The 24,101-nt window shown below is 37.4% G+C and overlaps 3 protein-coding genes and 1 long non-coding RNA gene across 4 annotated transcripts; 2 read left to right on the top strand and 2 right to left on the bottom strand.

Moving 5' to 3' along the window:
- Positions 1-3,549: 3,549 nt before the first annotated feature.
- Positions 3,550-5,322, top strand: LOC100872515 (uncharacterized). The gene is made up of 3 exons (XM_003690406.4): positions 3,550-3,828; positions 4,311-4,496; positions 4,725-5,322. The coding sequence occupies exons 1-3, from the start codon at positions 3,811-3,813 to the stop codon at positions 5,148-5,150; spliced, it is 630 nt and encodes a 209-aa protein (XP_003690454.1). The 5' UTR covers positions 3,550-3,810; the 3' UTR covers positions 5,151-5,322.
- A 1,254-nt stretch (positions 5,323-6,576) lies between these two features.
- Positions 6,577-10,390, bottom strand: LOC105736777 (uncharacterized). The gene is made up of 4 exons (XM_012493092.3): positions 10,122-10,390; positions 8,311-8,459; positions 7,875-8,105; positions 6,577-7,295 (listed from the first exon to the last, which is right to left on the bottom strand). Exons 2-4 carry the CDS (start codon positions 8,320-8,322, stop codon positions 7,026-7,028), a joined length of 513 nt encoding a protein of 170 aa, XP_012348546.1. The 5' UTR covers positions 8,323-8,459; positions 10,122-10,390; the 3' UTR covers positions 6,577-7,025.
- A 4,314-nt stretch (positions 10,391-14,704) lies between these two features.
- LOC100869206 (uncharacterized) lies at positions 14,705-15,956 on the bottom strand. The gene is made up of 4 exons (XM_003690233.4): positions 15,889-15,956; positions 15,453-15,677; positions 15,188-15,349; positions 14,705-15,008 (listed from the first exon to the last, which is right to left on the bottom strand). The coding sequence occupies exons 1-4, from the start codon at positions 15,898-15,900 to the stop codon at positions 14,886-14,888; spliced, it is 522 nt and encodes a 173-aa protein (XP_003690281.1). The 5' UTR covers positions 15,901-15,956; the 3' UTR covers positions 14,705-14,885.
- Positions 15,957-16,143: 187 nt separating this feature from the next.
- On the top strand, positions 16,144-21,240 carry LOC147658826 (uncharacterized). The gene is made up of 3 exons (XR_015291337.1): positions 16,144-16,490; positions 16,611-16,758; positions 20,708-21,240. It is a non-coding gene; the product is annotated as an uncharacterized LOC147658826 (long non-coding RNA).
- Positions 21,241-24,101: the final 2,861 nt, after the last annotated feature.

The following is a 24,101-nucleotide window of genomic DNA, read 5'->3' as shown; positions in this document are numbered from 1 at the left end:
GAAGGTGAAGACAGAAATAGATGCCATAAAATTTTGTTAATTTTTTGTTAAAGTACGAATTTTTATGAATAAGTTTAATGAATAAAAGAAATAATTTGCTTTTCGTTTAATCATTTAATGTAATAATAATTTTATTATTATCTTTTTAAACGCAAATATTTCAATAATTTATAAAATTTCATTGTTTAAATTTCAAATTAATTTTCACGAGTTTCATATTTTATCAATAATATTCTTTCGCGATTTGTTTTTTTTTTTCTTAGAAATCTATTTAAAAAAGATCTATTGTCTTTTAAGTTTGGAGAAATCTTTTTCTAGTTATTTTGTGGTGGAGCAGAAATCCAGAATTCCAAGCTTGTATTTTAGACATATACGAATAGACTCGTTTCTACGTGATAAATCGGCCGAATCACTGAATAATTTAAAAACATCGATAATGCATTAATTGCATAACGGACAACTCCATGGAAGACACGCATTAAGATATTCCGATCTGATAAAAATTCACAATTGCACAATCTCTACATAAATTTCGTACTTTAATTTCGACGATTAATTATCGAATCAAAAATCCAAAGTAAATGGATTATATAGAGAATTAACAAATTATTTTTTCATTTGCGTGTATTTTTTCTTATAACTTAAATTCAAATTGAATTCTTTTCTTCCTTTTTTTTTTCATTAGAAAAAGAAAGAACAATGGATAATAACAAGTACATATTTTCAAAAATTAGATAGCAATGGCGTTGATAGCATCTGATGAATTGAAGAGATCAAAAAGTGTTTATTAAAGTTTTTCAAAGGCATCAAATATGCCACACATTCGATTGTAACAAAATCGAATTTTTTGCTCGAATAACACTGTGGCTCTATCTATGAATTACGCTCGAAAGTATACGGAGAAATATCACCATAGATTATGTATATAATAGATTCTATAAGTCGATATTTCAGAATATGTAACGAAAAATCCTATACGACGATACATCTATTCTACACTTTCTTTATGTCATAGATTATTCCCCTAACGGATAAAGCAAAAATTAATGATAAAGAGTAAAAGAATTCATTTTATATTCATGAATTATAAGCTCATGAAATCCTTTTCTTTCTTTAAGCGATTTATTTCATAATTTAAACAACAATCCTTCTATTGCATTCGTGTCCGTATATCTTTATGTCTCTTACCTAAATGCAATCTTTCTATTGATTTAAATTTTGTATAATAAAGCGTTTTTATTTAATTTAAAATTTTATTTTCTTCGTTAAAAAACAAGTTATATAAGTATAAAACGGATTGAAAACTTTTAAAGAATAATAATAGGAGAATCAAAAAAAATTTTACTAGCATTAAAAATTACGGTGAGAGTGAAGGTATATGTTACCCTGTTGCGCGTGTATGTCGCAAACACATGCGTCGTCCATTAGAGAGCATATTATATTATGTTCATTTATGGATATTAGTTATAAGCTCGCTCTTCTACCGAGTTGCGGAAGGAAAGGACTCGCGCTCTAATTATCCCGATTATCCTCTACCCGCATCGGTTCGTGTTTCACTCAACTGCCATGGAAAACCATGTCAAGTATCGTTGTCCTTTTGTTTCCCGCTTCTTTGCACTCGAATTTCTTTTAAATAATAAAATAGAGAAAGATGATCTTGAAAGTAAGATTCTTGACGCGGATAAGATTTCAAATATCGTGTATTACTGAATTTCATACATATTTATTTAATAATTATTTCTATTCGACTTAATAGAAAATACTATAAGAAAGTTGGTATATAAAAAAAAAAAAATAACATTGCGACAAATAAAACGAACTTTTATTTATAGATTTTTATTATAGATATATTGGACACAATTTTAAATTTAACTTTTCCTCTCACGAACAACTCTTTTGAAAGGTTATTTCTGTCTTATACTTTTTATAACTTTTTGCCTTTCTCCTGGAAGACAAACGAAATAAGGATAAGGTAATGCAATTTTTATGTTTCGTGTTAATTTATTCATTTTTTGTTATATGGAAGATCAATGATGGGTGGAAATTGAATCGGTATCAATGATACACGTTTTATATAAAACAGATAATCGATATATAATTCGACACGGGATTACTAGTTTTCACCAAAAGTGAGAGGAGAAAGAGGGTTGGCCGGTGAATGATTTTACTTTTGCTTTTGTACCGAACCGGATTCTATCGCCCTTATAAGAAAACCATTACTGATTAAACGCTACATTTTTTTCTCTCAAGTCGGAAGGATACACGTTCTGTACCTAGATCTATACCTATAAAGACAATTCAATTTTTTACATAATATATACGTAAAAGATTTTCCATAGGCCAAGAATTGAGATTTTTCAAGGATCTCGATAAATTTTTTCTTGTTCTTCCTGCCACCGTTGGAAATACATTCTCAGCAATTTTTCAGTGCGTCATAAAAATGTAAAAAAATATCAGTTGCAATAATTTGTACGAAAAAATTAAAAGAGAAATTACTAAAGAAGAAGAAGAAGAAGAAAAATATAACATCTTTTAAAAAAACAAATAAGAAAAACAGTAATCATTTAATCTTCCTTAAAATGTTAACAGCTGTCAAAATCGATTTAATTTCTTCATCGGATATTACTTTCTTTCGAGTCTCGTTATAGGATCGAAATGCTTGTTACTCATATATCATAATTCCGCCGAAGTTTTACATGTAGCGGATTTGTTTCGCTCGCACGAGTGCATGCGAACGAGTGTGGCGATAGAAAGAACCAGATGATCCAGATTATCCTTTTACTTTGTACGTTCTTTCAGTGTTCGAGAACGATAATCCTTTCACCGTTCTCTCCCTCGACCGTGAATCGTTTTCGCGGTTCGCATTTCAGAATAGTCGATTGCTCTTACCATTTTTTATAACAGGAAATTACAACTCGATCTCACGTAGGAAGTTCCACTTCCTAATACTATTTCCTCACCTTCTCTGTTATCGTTCCTTCTGATGGTATTCGCATATTGGACGAAAAAATTGAACGAAGCATTCTTCTACGATTAAAAGAATTGAAAGAATTATTTTTAAAATGTAAATTTAAAAATTAAAAAATTTTGAAGTATGTTATATATTCCGAGTTGGATATAAAAATTTGACAGTCACAATTTGACTAACGTAACTTGTCAATCAAATGCGTTAAATTAGAATTGAAATCGATACGATCTCGACGAAGACAAATATATTTCGATCGAACAAGCATGGCCCATTATTAATTATCATAAATATCTTAAACATAATAAGTAATAGAACGAACTGTACAATTTTGACACTCGTAATTGACCGTGTATAATTGAAACGTTCAAGACACGGACGAGTAATTAACGAAGATTGCACGCTCGGTGAAAAGACATAACGAGATAATCGTCGCTATCATTCCTCAAAAGGAAGAAGAGAAAAAGATCGGAATCATGTATAGAGATGGGGAGGAAGGTGCGTGACTGGGTCAGTTACGAAAGAGGTAAACACAAATTCCCTTTCGGCGCGAAAGATGCGTGGAGAGGCGATCGATCTCGATTGCAGTCGAAATCGAGCGTGGTGGCGGAGGCCGGTCGTCGAACTCGCGAGAAGAGCAAGGAAGAAAAAAAAAAGGAAAGAAAGAAAAGAAAAGGGGAGAAGCGGAGACAAGACCGGAGAACGCAAGCCAGTCGGAAAGAGAGTGCTTTCTTCGTGGATCGGCGATGGTGAAGGTCCTCGTATATAAGCAACTGCTGGTAGTGCAATTGTCAGTGTGATTCGTCCCATCGGAAACGCCTATCTGCTTACACCTACGAAACCGGATGACGATGTGGCGAGTAGTAAGTTTTAATCATCGTCGAGAGGAAACGAGCAGGAGTAATTCTCTCTCTTTACAACTTTCGTTATAAATTTGGTGAACGTGTAACTGCTCGAAGTGGACCCGAAGAGAGTTGTAAAGGGTTGTAACAGGGTTGTAAAGTGTCTCTTTTTCTTTTGCCCATTTTTATCCTGTCAGAGATCGAGGGCGTGAGCCAGCCAAGAAAAAGTGATTACGCGGGAGAGATTCGTCGGAGAAAGCAAATTCTCTCGGTACAGATTATCGATATTCATATGGGCCTGTGCCTAAAAGAATTTCAACGGAGAAAGTTAATTCCGTTCACTTGGCTCGATAATTGAGATAATTCGTTTAATTCCTGTTACGATATTTCACGAACTTTAGAAAGGATTTTCCGCTTTACTCGTTCCTCCTCTCGCCACAGATTTATCTTGGCGCGCAGTTCGACGAACTTTAATCGCGAATTATATACATACACGTTTGCAGTTTTTTTTCGCTTTGGCCGTGGTCGCCGCGAGGGCCTCTCATTTCTCCTCCCTGGAAGGCCATGGTCTCCATTCGAGCGAGCCGAAGCTTATCTCGCAATCGGTTCATCTGAAAGAAATACCGACCAAAATCATCAAGGTCACGAAAACCGCGGTCGTCAAGGTGCCGGTTCCCTATCCAGTCAAGGTATTCACATTCGTTCAATTTCTCCTTATATTAATTTCACAATAATGCATATATTATACAAATCCAACAACAAATCCCTTCATCATCCGTTCACAAAAACGCAAATTAAATAAAAATAACTAGTAAGATGAAGAAATTCAAATCTCATTTCCCACCACGGGGAATAATCGAAGAAATGGATCGAATGGGAGGTTTCGTTGATCTAGAAAATTCCTTTCTCTTTCGTAGGTGCCCCATCACATACCCGTCCCGGTGCCAGTGAACCATCCGATCGCGGTTCCGTATACGAAGCTGGTGAAAGTTCAGGAACACGTGCCGGTCGAGGTGTCCAGGCCAGTCCCGATCGAGATCCATCAGCAGGTACCGGTGGTGGTGCCGAAGGCGGTCCCGGTGCCGCAGCCGATTCCGGTTCCTCATCCTGTAACGGTGAACAAGCCTGTCTTCTATCCGGTACCACACCCGATCCCATATCAGGCGAGCCATTCCGAGGGTGGTATCGGAGGTGGAGCTGGAGGATACGATTCTGGGGATCACGAGGGCCACGAATCGGAGAGTTACAGCTCTTACACGGTGAATCAACACGGGCACGAGCAGGACGTGCAAGGTGCAGCCCACTTCCAACCCTCTCAACCCGATTACGGCTCGCATCGTTGAACCACAGTTTCGAGATTCCCCGTTGTACATACACGTCGTTTATATTATTAAGCCTGATTTGTTAAGTTTATGTTTTTTTTTTTTGATTTTTATGTTTCTTTTTTGTTGACGTTCTATTTTTTTTTTTTTATATATATGACTGTTTCAATAAAAATTTATACTTTGTAAACTACTCGATGATGGGTTTCTTGTTTTCGAGCGAAGAGGGAAGAGTAGTAATTTCGTGATTGATCGGTAAGATCTAAGAAAAATGACCTCGATTTTGGTCCGATAAAATGGGAAGTGAATTATCGTATCACGATTTGATGAGTCACGCGAGTCTGCGTATAATCTATGCACGGATTGTATCTATTTCGGGCTAGAAAAGATCGATTCGTCCAAGAATGGAATCGTATTTGCGATGAGTGAACGGGTATAACGGGTCGTCCGGTTGAAACTGTCGCGAGTTTTTAATTCCTGTTTCTCGCAGTGAAGAAAGCGGACTGGAAACGCGACATGGATAAATCAATGGCGCGGTTGTAATTTTTATAAGACTTATCTTTCTTTCGCAATGGTTGAAAGTATGTAATCAAAAAGCTTAAATTACGCACATTACATTCGAGCTTGCAATTTTATTTGCAATTCTCTCGCACTCGCGAAAAATGAATGTCTCGGTCGGTGAAAAAATTACACGAGAATGGTATGAGACGATACGAGTGGTGAGAGTGAAAACGCGCAATTACGCGTCTTTATTTGTTTTCATTAAAAAAAGAAAAAAATCTTCTTAATTATTATAATAACGAACGCGCATCGTTTTCTCTTTCATCCTCTCGATTCCACGATAACGAGGAATCGGATCTCTCGCGATCAAAATAACACGCTTGCATAATTTGATCGCTTTATTCGAGGAATACCGGCTTCAATTTGCGGGGAGTGCGCGTTACACGCAAAATTTCGTTAATCGCTTGCGGTAAACTGCATCCTTTACCCGATTTAATGAGCGTACCACCTTGCCCGTGCACTTCTTCCACGAGGTATTTACACCGTTCACTTTGGATTATTACTATGAATTCACGGCGTTGTCTAACTTTTTCGTGGAAAATTGTAGGAATCCCTATTTTGCTTTATATTATTAACACTTATCGCACACATAAGTTTATTATATCCGATCGGTGAAAGTAGTTTCTTTTAATAAATATTATATATATAATATTGCGCAATACGTGTTCCTTTTTTCTATTAGATAATTTTTATGCTCGATCAAGGTAATTGGAACCAGTTTCGTAATCTTTCGTTTCAAAAGAAATGGTAGGAATTACAAAATCTCTTTTCAAATTTTTCTCGAGTATTTCTGCATTTCGATATTTCAATATCCTTTATATATATATATACACATGTTTCTTCGATATGGAATCGAAAAAAAAGAGAAAGGAAAACACCATGTATCTTTAATACGAAAACATATATTTATTTCTATGTTGGGAAACAAGAGTGAAATTACTTATACGAAAGCGAAAAAAAAAAAAAAAGGACGAATAACCGCGATGGAACAATTACGTTAATTGAAACGCAGGATCGTTAACGCTCGATTTATTCCTCTCACGGATATAGTCCAAGAGAGATTTAACCAATCATTCATCGTCCCAAAAGGGGCCAATCTTCGCGTCATCGAAAGTTCCATAATATATTTGGCAAAATATCAGAAAGTCGATGTTCGATGGCTGGACTTCGACTCAGTTGTTCGATCTCGAGGCGGAGATCTTATCTTCTTAGTCCGTCAACTTTCTCCGTCGCCCAACCAACGTCTGAAATCCAACCGTCGCTCGGATTTGGAACAACGATAAAAGCGTTGCGACGACCGAAGCTAGCTCCCCCGGAAAAATAGATCGGTTTCGTTTACCAGGAGGAGTAGCCGCTTGGCCAACCGCCGTGGTTGTACTTCTCGATCACGACTGCAGGTTGCACCACGGGCACCGGTATCTGTTTCACGTATGGAACGGCGTACGGTTGGGGCACTTTGACGGCGTAAGGGGCCGGTACCGGAACCTTGATTGGGACCGGAACTGGCCTCTCAACTGGGACTGGAACGTGTCTGGTCACTTCGACCGGGTACGGTTTAGGGACAGGGACGGCGACGGGGCGATCGACCGGGACGGCGACCGGTACCTGAAACGAAATTTGTGTCGGTTGATAATTTTAATAATACGATGACGGAAGAAAAAGTGGAGGGAACGATACTTTTTTTTTTTTTTTTTCCTTTTCTTCGAACGAGAAGTGTTGCAATCTCATAACGATCGGGTAAAAAAAATCGAGCTGGTCGAAGTTTTTCCAAGAGAAATCTAAACGCGCACGTGTGGGATTTGTAACGTTCTAAATCGCGTTTACGAAATCGCGCCACTCGTTCACATTGAAACGTTAATTAACGTCCGATGATGAAGGCGTTTACTGCCGATCATGCGAACAGATATTCCAGGATAAACAGAGCGTGATTGGGAGCTCGAGGTCCTCGTCTGAGCTGATCTCCTTGATACCGATAGGAACGCGCATCAATATTAGTCCGACGCTATACTCAAATCAAGAAATGGAATATTGCTTCCGTGCAACATGGAGAGAGTCGAGTCGCTCTCGATTTCGCGTGCATTCTTTTTTATCCGCCAGAGATTGCGCTCGATCGATAAGATCTCGTATCTCAGTTTCGTTCCATTTTTTTTTAGCGTGGAAGGGAAACGAAGAAACGATCTTTACCTTAACCGGGACAGGGACGTGTTTCTCGACGGGTACAGCGACAGGATGTGGTACAGGGACTGGCACTTCCTTGGTTACGACCGAGACCGCCTGGCTGATCGGTGCCGCGTAACTAGAGTATCCATATCCTCCGTATCCGTATCCTCCATAGATTCCACGTTTGTCCTTCTTCGTTTCAACGGCTTGCTCTTCGGCCAAGGTTGCCGCCACGAGGGCGAACACGATGAGAAGCTGCAACAACGATCCAATTCTAATTACACAGATATCGAATCGGAAAGATTAGTCTCTGATCCTCGTACATCGAGGATTTTGAGAAATAATATTCGTCTCGACGAGGTATAGTTTCGACCTGTATGGAATCAGTCCTGAGCCCAGGCAAAGACTGATCGTCAAGATCGCGGAGATCATGTCGATCCATACGGCTGGAATTGCTCACCTTAGCGTTCATGTTGGCTGCGCTATTGGAGTTGTTGGTTCGTCGTTGTTTTGCGACTGATGAGATAGCAAGAAGATCCACTGCTTTTATACGGTGTGACGACCACGACGAACCCTTGAAGAGGAGGTGGTGGGCAGTGGCGGACCTCACTGAAACGGTGAGAAGAAATTGGGCGTGGGGGATATCGACGCAGGGCTCTTCGAAAAGCGACCCAAGGCAAAGCTTCTTTCCACTCCTTTTTTTTTTCTTTTTTTTGCGAAAGATCCCCACCCCGTTAATATCTTACGTCAATAACTTTCTTCGATTTAATATGAATCGTGTCTCCCTTGTAGGATAGTAGTCTCTCTGTTTTCCGTGTATTCGACAGTTACAAAGCTTTTGATATTAAATTTCTTTTTTCAAGGATTTTCAAGAATTCTTTCTTATTTACGATAGAGTTATATAAAGTTATATTAAATATGTAATGTAACAACATTCGAAATTCGTATTTGTAATTAAAATTATTTAAAATTTAAAAGTTATTTATAATAATAAATATAATTATTTCGATAATTAATTAAAGTAATAAGTTTATGCAATATGAAAGATTAAAAGGCTACTAACGTTTATGCTAAACGATGCTGAAAGAATTTTTTAAAAAATTTGTTTTACGATTCTTCGAAACGTAACTTTTCTCTCTCTCTCTCTCTCTCTCTCTCTCTCTCTCTCTCTCTCTTTGGAAAGGCTGGAAATAATTCTATCGCCAGACATGTGACCGGATCATTACAGAAAGTGACCGAATTTTTTGTGTGTTCATGCGATATCTCTCGTTCGTGCGGCCAGCTGTAAAAAAAAGTAATCTGAGAAACTGCTATATCAGGTGATCGGTTATATTAACATTGTTACATTACGATACGCGAAAATGTGAATTTGATATTCGAAAGATAACAATAATGAATTGGACAGACTTCGTCAAGAAATTGGAATCGTTGTTTTTTTTTTTTTTTCTTTTTATCCCAAGTCATTCGTATTTTAGAGGATTTAATCATTATGCAAATAAAGTGACGCAGCGCAATCGAACGAAAAAACATCGAGACGATTTTATACGGGACTACATTAGGAAATTCCAAGATGGATCAAGAATTCATCTAGTGTTTTCCACTGCGCGAACAAACTCTTCTTTCCATTCTTTTTTCTTCCAATTAGTGAATTTCTACGATATCTTCTTCAACTGGCGTGAGTCGAAAAAAAAAATCACCTCGTCAAAAAAATTTGTATAAATTTCATCGCTCGTGATCGCTCCAAAAAAGAAAGAACCCACGTTTCAGAACGATTACAGACAAATATATGAAATAATTATGGGGTGAAGTAATGCTGAATGGATTTTCATCCCGACTACACCCTTTCGTTCGAAATAATCAATCGACGTAACGTATAAATCTCCTAGGTTACAAAACAGATCTTCTTATTCTCCTTATTAAGCGTGGAAGCTCCTTATTTTGCTTTCAAAAAGCAATCCCAACCTAAGTTTCCACAGTGATCGAGTTTCATCAAGCGGGATCGATACCCGATTTTCACGATTAATTAAAGCCATCGGTGAATTTCAAATTCGTACGGTTGATTTCGAACAACACGAACGATCCTGTATGCACATTTGCCTCGTTATACATATAGAAAGACGAGCTGGTTATAGTATTAAAAGAAAGAGAGAGAGAGAGAGAAAAGAAAAAGAAAAAAGAAAGAAAAAGAAAGGGTTCGTTCGTAGAAGGAATTTATGCAGAAGGAACCCTCTTGGAACCCTCTTTGTCCGGGGACGTCGCATACCGACATACCAGATTGTTCGCCGAGATTCTGATCAGCGTAGTCCCTCCTCTCTCGTTCACCTTGTTCTTATTAGGCCGATTGTTATTTTGTACTGTTAAACAGCTGATGATTCATTACCTTGATCGGAATAAACCGATTTTTCTAACCCCTTAGACAGCGGATAATATGTTTAGTGTTACAAGGACTGTTGCACCTCCAACAATGTTAATTGACCGTCATAGTCGACTGTATTTCTACCGAACCAGTCGTGAACGTGACTCTGTCTTCGTACCTTCACCTGGAAAAAAAAAAAAAAAAAAAAGGAAAAGAATGAAAAAATTCTGCCGTGCGCGCAACACATTTGCAAAAAAACATTCGTTCCAGTGCAAAGCTTTCGAGAAGGGAAGGTTGTTCCAAATTTGGACTGTATTTCTACTTTCGAGCATTCCAGTGTTCCTAGTCGACGGGCGTTTTAGGTGAAACCGGTGTACGAGGATGCAGGTGTGACGATCGTTGATATATGGATCTCGATCTGTGTGCAATCGTGTAAAATGGAATGGAACTGGATCGAAAGATGGAAATTGGATTTTTCGAGGATACGACGGAGCCCGTAGTTGGGATCCCGCAAGAAAGTGTACCCCCGCTTCGCTGTACACGTTGCATAAAATGGTTTCTCGGCCGATTTCGACACCGGAAACTGGCTTTGTCCTTTTTTCCCTTCTTTCCAACGTACACGGTCCGTTTGTTACGCGCTCGAGATGGGCTCGTTCCTCACGATTGCGTAACAGCTATGCGTACGAAACGAAACGAAATCGTCGAAAATTCCACGTTCGAATTTCGCTGGGTTGTTTAAAACCTAACAACTGGTTTCTCGATTGTTCCCGCGTTTATGGATCAACGGGTAAACCGAGAATAAAAGGAAAAAAAAAAGAAAAAAAAGAAAGGAAAAAAAGAACGATTCTCCGGGAAGGACTTTATGCAGTCGGTATATTTCCCTTTCGAATTTCAATGTTAACCGATTGATTTGATTTATGTATTTAATTGACGTGTGATTTATTGTTAAACGTAAAATCGGCCCAATAATGGAATTCTAATAATATTAGAAAATTTTGACATTTAACAATGACGAGGAGTGTGAAATCAGTGTCATAAATTATTTTACAAGGAATCTGTCGAATTGTTTCTTCTTCAACGCGTGCATTTCCTTTCTCTGTTCAAAATAATTATTTGAAAGTGGCGAAAGAGTTCGGATTTATTTGCAATTTTTAAATTTCAACAAGCAGATAAAACGTGCAATTAAAAAAATCATTCGAAACAGCCCCAATAATTAAAGATGGAAAGTGATAAAATGAAAAATAAATTCCGTCATCCGTATATAATGAATAGAACATAAACGCGAGATGTAAATCTTTATAGCAATTTGTTCCATTTACATCGGGCAAAAGGGGAGACGGTTGCGCGATCGCGCGTGCAAAGGCATACCAAAAAATTTCACGTGCGTGTTACGGTGGCTCCCCCTATCGTAACGATCTACGACACCGTTTATTGTCATGAAAATGAGCATGATCGGCCCCTCATTGCGCGACAGCACGGCGACGAATTTCACCCGACCGACCAGTTTTATCGAGAATGAAAGGAATTGTGTTTCTATCGAGAAAGAAAGTTCGTTGCGTCGTTCAATCGAACATCGACACTTTTACGAGGGAAATTCGATCGATTGTCCAACCGGACAACGTGAAATTTCAGAAATATCGTCATTCTTTCTTGATCGAGTTTCGATCGTTCGTAACTTTCTTTCTCGAAAAAAAAAAAAACAAATCATCTTTTTGGCTTTTGAAATAAAGTTAAGAATATCTATCCGCGATATACAAACAGAACTCGACTACTTTTACTACTATCCTGTTATTTGTCATTTTTAAACAACTTTCCATCACACGATTGATGGATTGATATAGCAGAAACGTTATTTCATAATATATCTGTATATTTTCGTAATTTCCTCTAATTTTACGATTTGAATACATTAATATCGAATTTCGAGATCGATTTCTATAAATTATTATTTTTATGTTACGACATAATGAGACAGGGATCTTTTAAATGATATCGACGGGAAAGCAAGCAAGAAATTTGGACGAAAAAATAATGAATTTGAAAAAAAAACGTGTCGATAACTTTTTATTACAATACAAAGATTGGATGAAATAAAATTTATGATAATACGGTAGAATGTCATAAATTATTGTCCAGTGTTAAATTGCAACGAGAAGAAAGGAAGAAAGGAGATCGATGTCTTAAAATCTTAAAATCAATTATCACAGTCGAACATTAATTTCCGTCGAATGAAACGTAACAACTGTGTAACAACTGTACCGGATATTTGTGAAAGGAATTTGCTTTTCATTTATCTGGAAAATCCTTCGTACAAAGTGAGCGTTGTCACTTCGAAATGAACGAAATTAATCGGACGACACAATCGCGTTAAATAGACGAGAAATGTAAAGTTCAAGACACGCACACTGCGAAAAGAAAACTTGTTTCGCGTTTACTTACGCGCATAGGAATAACAACATAGGCTTTACATAATTAGTTATTATTAATTAGAATGTTATTCAAGTTTTCGATTGTTAAAAATGATTGTATATTGGTTAATTATATAATAACGATGAATCGTTGAATAATTCGTCGATAAAAATTATGATAATACCACAATAAAAAGACGATAATATACGAGACACTGAGAAGTCGAACTTGTAATTTCTTAATTTTTATATCATAATACGTATTTAACTCTTTAAAAACGTGTATGCAATTAACTTGGATGGAATTAATGAATTCAATTTTTTCTGTCCGAGTTGTACGCGTGTGAAAAGATAAAAAGAACTTAATAGTGGCTTTTTTAAGAATGTTTCTTCGATTTTAAATTTCTCATAAATTTTCTTTAATGTCTCAATGAAAGAAGACGCGTCTTCTTGTGGATTTCGTCAATCAAACAGTCAATCTTCGTTTTTAACTGTTTCGAGATGAAGATGAAATTTATTTATTTAGAGAGAGAAAGAGAGAGGAAATTAAATCTGAAATTTCAATTATTTCGAATTTGCATAGGGAAATAATAATAAGTGTACGTGCGACAAGGTCGACAATTAGGAACCACGCGTTAATTAACGTAATATGTCGTAACATGATCGGAATGTACGCAATGGATAATGACACGAGAAGCATACTTTCTAAAAATTAATAATGATTTACATGCGTTCTTCAAAAGTGAACGTGGATATTTCACCGTGAGATGTGAACTCAAGTATTCATTGGTTTTATACATACCTTGCAATCTTGAAGTATTCGTAATATCGTTACACTTTACACAAATTAGACTAAACGTTAAATTAGTTCTAAAAAAAAAAAAAAAAAAAAAAAAATTGTAGCCAATTACATTCGAACAAACGAAGCAACTTTACGATTTTTTCTTTTTTTTTTTTTTTAAGAAACACGAAGAAACTCAAACGTCAAAAAAATTGCGAAAAGAAAGTAATTTAGAACCATTGATGGCTATCTTTGACGATGTTTTTCAGATCAATATTTAATTTTACGAGCGAAAAAGAAATTTCAGTCGTGTGAGAAAGTCGTAAATTAAATATTGAGCAATATCGCTTCATTCAAAATTCTTCGTTTAAAAAAATGAAGACACTTGATGAAATTCGGCCCTAGATTCCTTCGAAATTAAGGGACGCAACTTATCTTATTAAAAACAGAGAGTGTACATTGAAACCTCAATTAATCGTAGTGAAGAATAAACGAGGAAGAAGAAACAATTTTTCATATCGGATGAAAAATTCATTCGCATTCTCGCTTCCATTCCTTCCATTCTTCGAAAATTTTCCGCAATTTGTTTGATAATTTGAGAAGAGATTACCTTGGTCAAACGAAAATTCAAAAGAAAAGTTGACCCGTGTTGTGTTTCGCGAGAATGTTGCGAGATCTCGAGGAAAATTATGACGAGGGAGGTTCCCAGACCGCGCGAAATCTCAGTCAAGGCTCGGTTTGAGAACGATCTCGGAGCTCGTGGATAGTTTCCACACAATGGTGAATCAGATAGCGGTCGCAGAAGTACGCGTCTGTCGCTCGAGGAAATGTCGAAACACGTTTTATCCGCGGATTAATTAAAACAGAGAAGAAATTCCTGACCCGTTGGCAATGCGACACGGGGATCGAGCGAAACCAATAACATCACGATCCTCGTCCGAGATCCTTGTATCTCGATAGATTCCGAATATATTTCTGACCCGTTCCGCAATATTTGTCACACCGATTCAAATTTATACGCACGCTGTATAAATATACCAGCATTAGCATATATTTCTTTCGGCGAGAAAAAGGAACGAACTCGATTCCCTATCCTCTACACTCGAGCGAATATTGGAAAAATTTCGCAACGCGATTCGACCAGTGTCGAATGAATTTTTCTCGATATTACTCACACGGTAATATTGTACACGGGCGGCAAAATATATTTCGTAGTATGGATCGATTAAAAATTTATCAGATGGTCGATTTTTTAGATCGATAGGGATAGAAGAAGACGGTTAGGTCAGAAAGAAATAACGAACGTGTCTTTAGAAAACATTTATAAAATCGGTTTATTGCATGATTCGTATTTACCATGAAGGAGAACGTCTTTTGGTACTGCTCTCGTCATAATGTCTTTTGCGATGCTGCGGGGGGGGGGGGAGGGGGTGGGAGTGAGTTAGGCGAGGACGGGGCAGATGGCAGATCGAGGGGGGGAATCAATTCATCTAGTGTCCAAATTCGTATCCTTTAAGGAAAACGGGAGTTGGCTCCTTAACGAGGACTGGTTGTTTAACGACGACTGGAACTGGCTTGGGAACTTCGACTGGGTACGGATGAGCGACTGGTACCTGATAAAGTAAAATTTTAAAGCTGTTAAAATCCATCCATCAAGAAAAAAGAAAAGAAGAAAAAAGAAAGAAGAAAGCTGGAAGATTATAAGAAGAGCGACGAATGTACGCGTTCGATTCGTTTCTCGATTAATTGAATTATTGAAGGGAAATCACAGGGATCCATCCCTTTGACTTACCTTGACGGGGTATGGGGCAGGCACAGGCACTGGAACCTTAACTGGAACCGTGACTGGAACTGGTTTTTCGACGGGAACCGCGATCGTTTTGGTTTGTATTACTGGGTACGGTTTGGGTACCGGAACCGGCACTGGGACTGGTTGAGGGACTGCGACTGGTATCTGGAGGAAGCGTTTATTTTAATATCGAATAGACAAATATATTATTCGTAATATTTATTAACCGCGAGAAAGAAGAAGAGTCATCTTTTAAGAATTTTCTCACCTTTACAGGGTACGGTCTGTCAACGGGGACCGGGTATGGTTTCGGGACTGGAACCGGAACAGCCACAGGCTTCTCCTGGATGGCGATCGCCACTTTTCCGTGGTCCAATTCTCCACCGTACAGGCCTTCGCCACCATAGCCCAAACCGTACAGACCTCGCTTTTCCACCGTTTTTTTATCTTCCTCCGCAGCGGCCAACGCCACGGAGATCAGCATCAAGCATACCTTAACCAATGAAAAAAAAAAAAAACAATTTTTGGAACAATTCTATCCCGAAGGAGTTATATGAGGAAAAAAAGAAATCTCCATTTCCACCAAATTTTCACAGAAAACTGTCAACTATTACTACTTGCGTTCAATCACTATTCTCGAGATCACGAAAAAAGAAGGGAGGAACTTTGGGTATCGACGCGCAATTCAAAAGTGTGCAACGTACCAGAGACTTCATGGTAACCGGCTAATACTTTGGCTAGTGCGTCTTGACTGGTAAATTAAATTGGTTCTGTCGCATTGGAGGAAAACCACCCTTTATATAGGGAATTCACTTTCATTTCACGCGTACACCCCGCCAATGAAAAGCCAATGGCCGTTCGGTGCGCTATCGCCACACCTACCATATACTATTTACCCACGATACAGCCACATACCGTTACACATTATAATATATAATGTACATTGGAAGTTGTATAACATACGCGAAACGTGTACCGGGGCTTATAGTAAATAGAACGCGGCCATTTTATGCAGATACATATATGTATGTGCGCATGCATTTCGACCCAGCTCCGCGACTCTAACGAGGATACCTCTGCGCCATTTCGATCCGAAGAAACGCGCGATCGTGAGATCACTCTGGATCCTTTTCCGGGTCTGGATATATACATATATATATATTCGAAACTTTTGTGACAAAATTTTTGTGTGAAATTCTGAAAAAATTTTCTTCTCATCGATCGTCCTTTTCTCGTGGAACACGTCTTCGAGGAAGAATCGTTGGTAGAAAGGAGAGGTAAAAAAAAGGGGAAAAAGTTGAAGCAAGTAAGAAATCTGGGCAAGTGATTGGAAAGAGAGTTAAATCGAGAAGATTTTCAAGAGTTTCGATTCGTCTAATTCTTTTTTTTTTTCTTCTTCTTTTTTGGGATACGACTGGAAAAAAAGGAATCTGGATGACGAAGTGTCGTAAGAAGGTAAGGAGAAGAGAAAAAAAGAGAAGGGAAGAAAAACTGCCATCTTTCGAGAGAATAGGGAACTTTGGAACGGATCGAGCGGGTGTAATTAATTTCGTAATTAATTGCATAAATCAAAGGTGCGTATAGAAAATCGTGGAGAAATTATGCAACACACGGTTGGACAGAGAAATGAGTAGCGATTAGTGAAACGAGGACGGGAAATTTGCGATTTTTTTTCCAACGGGTGGGATATATTTCTCGATTCTCAAACAATTTTCCAATTTTGATCTTCCGTGTAATTTTGTACGCGCGTGAAAATTTTCGATAAGAATATATAATCAAATGTGTGAAAAATAATAATTTTACTCTATTCTATCTATTTAATTCAATAAGGTGTTTTAACTTTTTACGAAATTATTTCATAATATCAATAATTCTTCGAATATATATTTAACTAGTAAGCGGTATAATTATCTCAAATGTCTCTTCACGATTATTAATCACATTAATCGAGTTATTTCCTTAATTAAACTTGAAATTATCACGATACTCCGAATATGTCATAACGTCAAGATGATTCATCGATCAGCTTCCATTATCTGGACCAACTTAAAACGCATTTACCATTAATCCACCTTGTACAGCAAACTTCGATTCTTATCAAGTACAATTTGTATCAATCGCGTTACAGACAGTTTAATTTAAATCCAGTTCCAGCTCGATCCGGCACCAGCATTCGAGACACGACAATTTTATCTTCGACACGAAGTTTTAGACGTAAGTCACCGGCGGCGGCTCTAACCCGTCATTGTTTCTTATAACAATTAGTAACATTTTACACGGTGCCGGGCCTATTTCAAAACGACGATAAAAGAAAAGATAAAAGTTCATCGGACAGTTAGTGAACCGAAACTTAGAAAGCGTGACGTAATATCGTAAACGTATCGAACACCTAACTTGGCCGATTAAGAAGAAAACGTGTGCCTATTATCGGTCACGATCTCGTCGATTTGCACCGCAAATCGCCGTTTCACAAGCAATTCCTTCGACGCAAATCTGTCAATCTACATCTTGCTGCCTATGCAAATAATCCTATCCGCTATCCACTTTTTTCTCTTTTTTTTCTTTTTTTTTTTTTCGTTCCTCCTCGAGAACATTTCTTCATTCGATCGACGAATCGTTCGCAAAGAAATGTATCGTTTTTTCTTTTCTTTTTCTCTTAATTTCCAATCAATTCACAAAGCAGATCGCAAGTGATATTTCTACTATTCCATCGATATTCGTTGCTACTTACGTAATACAGTTCCAGTAGCATTTTAACAAGCTAATTTATTTAACGAGAATTTGATTCGGAATATATACATATTCTATCGATGTTTGGGGTCCAGGGCAAATCTATCCCGCAGTTGCGCGATAGGGACACGTTCCTTATTACAAAATTCTTCGCATAGCCGGGTCTCCCGTGACTCACGCCTGTCGATATAGCGAATTCCTCCTAAGGCTTGAACAACCTCCCTCCGATATTACGTGTTACACATATGAAATCAATGGCTATTATGTAGCCCCGATTATCTCTCTTTCGGGATCAATTGTACATTAATTTGCGTATCCGTTATATTTTTGCTTTCGTATCGTTTCCGCGTCGATGTAATGCATGCAACGATTTGGATATATATATATATCGCCTTATTTCGCGTGCAACGTTTCCTGCATCTGTGTGCGGGCACGCAGCAACGAATGCATTCACGGATCGATCGATCTAGAAAAACGAGTTTGAGATTTCAATATCGGACAAGTCCCGTTGACGTCACACGTGCTTATGCCTGCTTGCTGACCTCTCTCGAGTCGTGCCTCCAACTTCACCTTCCTCCGTTTCGATCGGAAAATATTGCGTTCGAGATATTGCGAGATACATCGAGATACAAGAATGAAAATATTCTAAAAGCTTCGATCGTGAATCGAGCTGCATGAGTTTCAGTTTCTTCATTGATCATTTAATTCTATGCGAATCTTGTTAATAACAGATCGTCAGTTTCGTGAAAAATTATCAGAGTCTTTGTTGTTTGTTTTTTAAACCTATCTGGATTTAGAATTTAAGTCGCGATTGAAATTTTATCAAATATATATTTGCATTATTCCCTATACACGATTTTTGCAACCAGACGAAATTACGTAGCTCTACTGTCACCCGTGTAATTCGTATTGAAATATCCACGGTTGTCTAATTACACACAGAGAATTGCACACAGCCTCCGGTTTCCTCCGCGTTGTGTCATTTCGTGATCGCAATCCCTTGTAACCGTTCAACCTGTTTTGAAATTGCTATAAAATTAACGATCTCAATGATTATCCGGTGTCACGGATTAAGTAACATTTATTTTTATTCTCCTCCATTTGCGTGCACCAGCTTTCGGCTAGGTTCGCTCGGAATTGAAAACCGGAATATTAAACACGTAAGTTGATCCACGCCATTGATACACGCCTTCTCGATCATCGTTGTTTATTGCACGCGTCGTTGTTGTCTCATCTTCTCTTTAATTTTCCGTGCAATCGATTGCACACTCGTTGTATTTTCTCTTTTTTCTTTTTTTGAAGAAAGAGAGAAAAATTGAAAGCAAGAAAATACGAGGGGATCAAAGTGGATAAAAGTGGATGAATTCCTTGTTGATCCTTTTTTCAGCTCTCACTTTCTGCCGGTGGTACACCCGGGTGAAAACCATGCCTAGTTGCTATCAAGATCCGCCTTACGTAAGCGAAAGAAACACGCTAGCAAACTTGGATTAGGGCTTCGTAGACTTTATTTATCGCAACTGACTGTATCCAAGTTACAAAAATAACCTTTGCTTCGGCGTTCGTCGCGTAGAAACGTCCTTCTCTGAAGAACAAATGGGAAAGAATTAATGAGATTGGTGGGTAACGAGTTAAGAAACGAGTAATTTTGATATGTGTCACTTTGTTATATCATGATGGGTTTCAAAAGTTGTTTCTGCGAAACTGGTTCTAAACTACATCATAGATTTAGTTAGAAATTGTGGTGAAAGTCGAAAAAGTCTATTGACAAATTTTAGACAGTGTCTGATAATTCTTTCGTCAATTCAGGTAACCAACTTTCTCTTGAAAAACTGAGGCAAGCAAATTTTCAATTTCTATATTTTATAAATAATTCTCACTTTATTAAAATTATTTGTTTCTCAATTATTTCTTCATTTCTTCGAAGAAAGATATGTATATGTAGAGCACAATCATATTTCTCTCTCTTTTTTTTTTTTTTTTTTTATGAAATAATAATATCGTGAGATATTAAATGATAAACGAGAGACGACAAAACACTTTGACGTAATTGCACCGTTAGAGTACGGTACGTGATACACGATACGTGAGAAATTTTACCGGGAGCGTACACACCCATTTCAATAGGCCGTCGAAACATTCGGGCAACGCCGATATATAAATGGGATGCAGTTCACGTGCAAAAACGGATTTACGTTAGTCATAGACTATTACATCAGTGATTTAACGAGGTGGCTACCTTAGCAATTACAATTGCCATAAAATAAATCTGATCGACCATTATTCGTGCAAACGGCCATATTGAACTTTCATCGACGTGACGGTTAAGATGTAAATGTACAGATAGATAAAAATTGATATTACAGATAATTATAATCAATTGAATCTTGATTATTCGCGTATTTAAAAAGAAGTAAAAAATTATACCTCTTAAGCATCAGTAATAATTATTAGCTACAATTTGTTTAAATATTCAATTAATATAATATACAAAATATATAAATGATGTCCTTATATGCTTTATATCACAATAATAGATTATTACATTCATGCAAAATCACAAATGATACTTCAATTTTTTCATATACGTCAAAAACGTAAAAAGAAACTAAAAATGTTGTCGTTAATACTTACACAGGAAATAGAGCAAATCATACTATTTATGATCTCGATCGGTTGTCGAGATATAAAGATTCAAATTTTCAACAGTGTAGAAATTATGAACGAATTCAGTGATATTTATATATTTTTTTCCTGGAAATGCGTTCTTCTAGGAATGTACTATGTTTTTTTCAGGTCTATCATTCGTCCAAGTTGGGATAGATCAGTGCGAGCGAGAGATCCGAGTAAAAGATAAGAATAGAAATAGTAAACGATTAAAAATTCTCTTTACACGATGATATCTCGGAAGTCGCATCGATGTGAATCAAAAACCAGTTTAAAGAGGAAAGTTCTAATGAGACGCTTCTAATGATCATTCGCTCGTTGACAGGAAGCGATTATCTTTAAAATTACAGCGATTTGAAATTTTTCTAATTTTAATACCGTTTAACAGGATTTAAGATAAACGATTAAAAATCATCCTTTTCTTTATACGATTATAATTCAGAAGTCGTGTGGAAATAAATGAAGAAACATTGCAAAAGAGTTGGATTTCGCGCTTCCAATGATTTTTCATCCATTGAAGGAGAATCATTATCTTTGCAATTAAAATTTTCTTAATTCTAATACAGTTTGATCAAGTTTTAAAATAAATTATGTTTATTTCAAGAAGAATATTTGCCTCGACGTTCTTTTTTGATTAAAATAACTTGATTTTAAATGCAAAATACGTGTAATATATAAAATACATATTTGCATGAAAATTCCTAATCTAATAATAATACTGACTATTATTACCACACACTCCGTCTAATTTTCCATTTAAATTTCAATATTGCGCATTAAAAATATTTTAATAACATCATGATGTCGGATATCTCTAAAGTCCGATCATTTTTCCCGAGAAAAAAAAAAGACGCTCTTATTTGCAATCTATATTGCGCGTCGAACGTACACAAATGTCAGAAACGATATAACGTTTAGTTAATCGATAGTTGTCGATCTATTATGCGGCACGCGACTTTTATCAGAGTGTCGATATATATTAGAAACCAGTTAACAGCTTCATTTTGCAGACAGGGAATGGGTCACCGGCGAATAGGAAGGAACAATAGCAAGGTTAACTGGGACTATTAGTCAAGCGCTAATTCAAATCGACCATGGCAAAGACCTTCTTATGGTAGGTCAGAGACCGTGAGGATTAGTTATACAAGCCACGTGAAGAGGCGCCGCGGGCGTTTCGAGTTGGTAATTCCTGTCTTGCTGGATTACATGAGTTGGCCGCCGGATACGAGTCAGCCGATGGAAAAAGACGATAAATGGTTCTCACTGAATATCTGTAAATATCTTCAAGATCAATGTTAATTCGATATACGGAGAGGGATTTTTCTCTCTTCTGAATCGCGAATATTACGCGTTTGCAAATATTTTACATAACCAAATACACGTGCGGTGAAATTCGGGATAATATTGTTCGGACTTAGAAGTGTATTTTAACTGGATCGAAATAACATATCGGCGACGAGCAATCATCGTGAGATCAACTATGCAATTACGAGCAACGATCGTAAAAGAAGCATCCTGTGTGTAATTTTCCTGATTTCTATTATATACACGTGTTTTATAAATTACGTACGACACTTGACCGATTAACCCATATCCATGGTGCGTATACCAAGTGATCTCTGAACAATTGAACGTTCGTTAACCGTTTCGCTCAACTCTCTCGTGAAAAGCAATAGCCTCGTTACTATTTTATGACGGAGTGAAAAATCTTGCAAAATCTCGCTTCATTCTCCAACTGTCCAAATAACGTTTGGTTTCAACGGATTGCGTTGTAAATTGATTTATTATTTTCCGAAAGTCACCCTATAGATGCCGCTCTAGGTTAGACCCGTTCATATGTAGTCTTAGAAAGTTTTGCGCTCGGAAAACGAGCGAGCATATCAGAGTTTACGAGGTAAGTGTATCGGAAAAGGTGGTTGTTTTTCGTCGGAGGCTGAGAAAAGTTCACGGGTTTAAAACGGATTTTTCAACGCGAGCTAATTACTCGTGATATGCAAAACAACACGGGAGTAAATCAGTCACGCTTGCACGACTAGATTGAAATCTGTTCTAAAATCTGTTTAATTATCTGTCTTGTTCCATTTCCAGATCGAACTCGATCCAAAAGGTAAACACTTATTCGCAAATGAGATAAATAAATAAATTTTATTTATTGCTTTTGATTCGAATGTAGCAATTTCTTCAACAGCGATGAAAAATTTTTTAAGACTCAAGATCAATGGGCAATGCTTCCTGATGTGATACATCGAAAAAAATTCGCACCTAAACGATTCCAATTTTCGAGAATTGAATGATTCTTTGAATATGAATTTAATTTATATAGATTTTCTAACAGAAAAAAGTTTGATTGACGAAAGAATAATAGTTTAATTTACCTGTTTTGAATTTGTGAATGGATCCGTAAATTTTTGATCGAAAACGAAGGAGAGAGATCTGTATACGATTTATCATTACAATAATAATATTTAAAATGATTCCAGATAGATAGCGTTTTCCATATTTCGCGTATCCAACAGAAACATTAATAATTCGATTTCTTTCACGCGATGCAAAATTTTCCACATTCCAACTCGCCACTGAATTAGATTTTGCGTTACACCGTGGCCATGATGTAAGTAAGGAAAGATTGCAAATAAGGGATAGATACGTGTTTCACGTTCCAATTTGCATATCTAACAAGGAAGCCAATGTCTCGGTTTCTGTTCGATCTCACGCAGCCTTGTTCCTCGTCTTTCGTAAGAGTTGCTTGGATGTAAAATCTCCACGAGCATCGACACATTCTCGTTACTCGATACTCGAATAAGGTGTCGCTTGTGCAACCGTGTAGCGAACTGCGTTTCTAACGATGCTTCCATTCCTTCGAACAAACATGGACAGGGATTCGTCGATAGTGGGTGGCGATAGTAGGCACGCCGGTTCTAACGTGACGTATAATTAGCAACCCGGTTACCTGGTGATAACAGTAGCCGACAAGTGAGCTTATGATTTTCACATCGCTGGCACGCGAAAGGAATGTAACGTTTACACGCATCGAAGAGCAACATTCATATTCATATTCCTCTGACCCCTCTGATAAAACTGAATTTAGGCCATCGATTATCATAAATAAATAGCGTTAATTAATAGTTTTATGCACACCCCCGATTTAAAATTCTCAAGTATTTGCTCAAGTATACGCTACTAAGATCGAAATTCGGGTTAAAATTTCCACGATTTTTATTCCATTTATGACGCACATTTCCCTGTAGAAATGTACATCGCACGAATGAATTATCAGATCGGAAATTACGCGAGGATTTCAGTGAAGAAATCCTCTCGCGCGTTCGAAAACGCCTCGTGAACGTTGGCTTGGAAATTCGACGACGAACAGTATCCCAACAATGGCTTAACATTCAACAACGGAAGCCAATTACCTTCTTTTACCCCTTTTAAGATCATTATTGGCCGCGATATCTCGACAAAACGATCGTGATCCCACGGAACGATACCCCCGCACGAACTGCATCCGATCGGAATTCAGTGA

The sequence above is a fragment of the Apis florea genome, unplaced genomic scaffold (genome assembly GCF_048593485.1).
Source record: "Apis florea isolate Af1SG1 unplaced genomic scaffold, ASM4859348v1 contig_1615_pilon, whole genome shotgun sequence".
NCBI lineage: Eukaryota > Metazoa > Arthropoda > Insecta > Hymenoptera > Apidae > Apis > Apis florea.
This window is presented reverse-complemented; position numbering and strand designations above follow the sequence as displayed.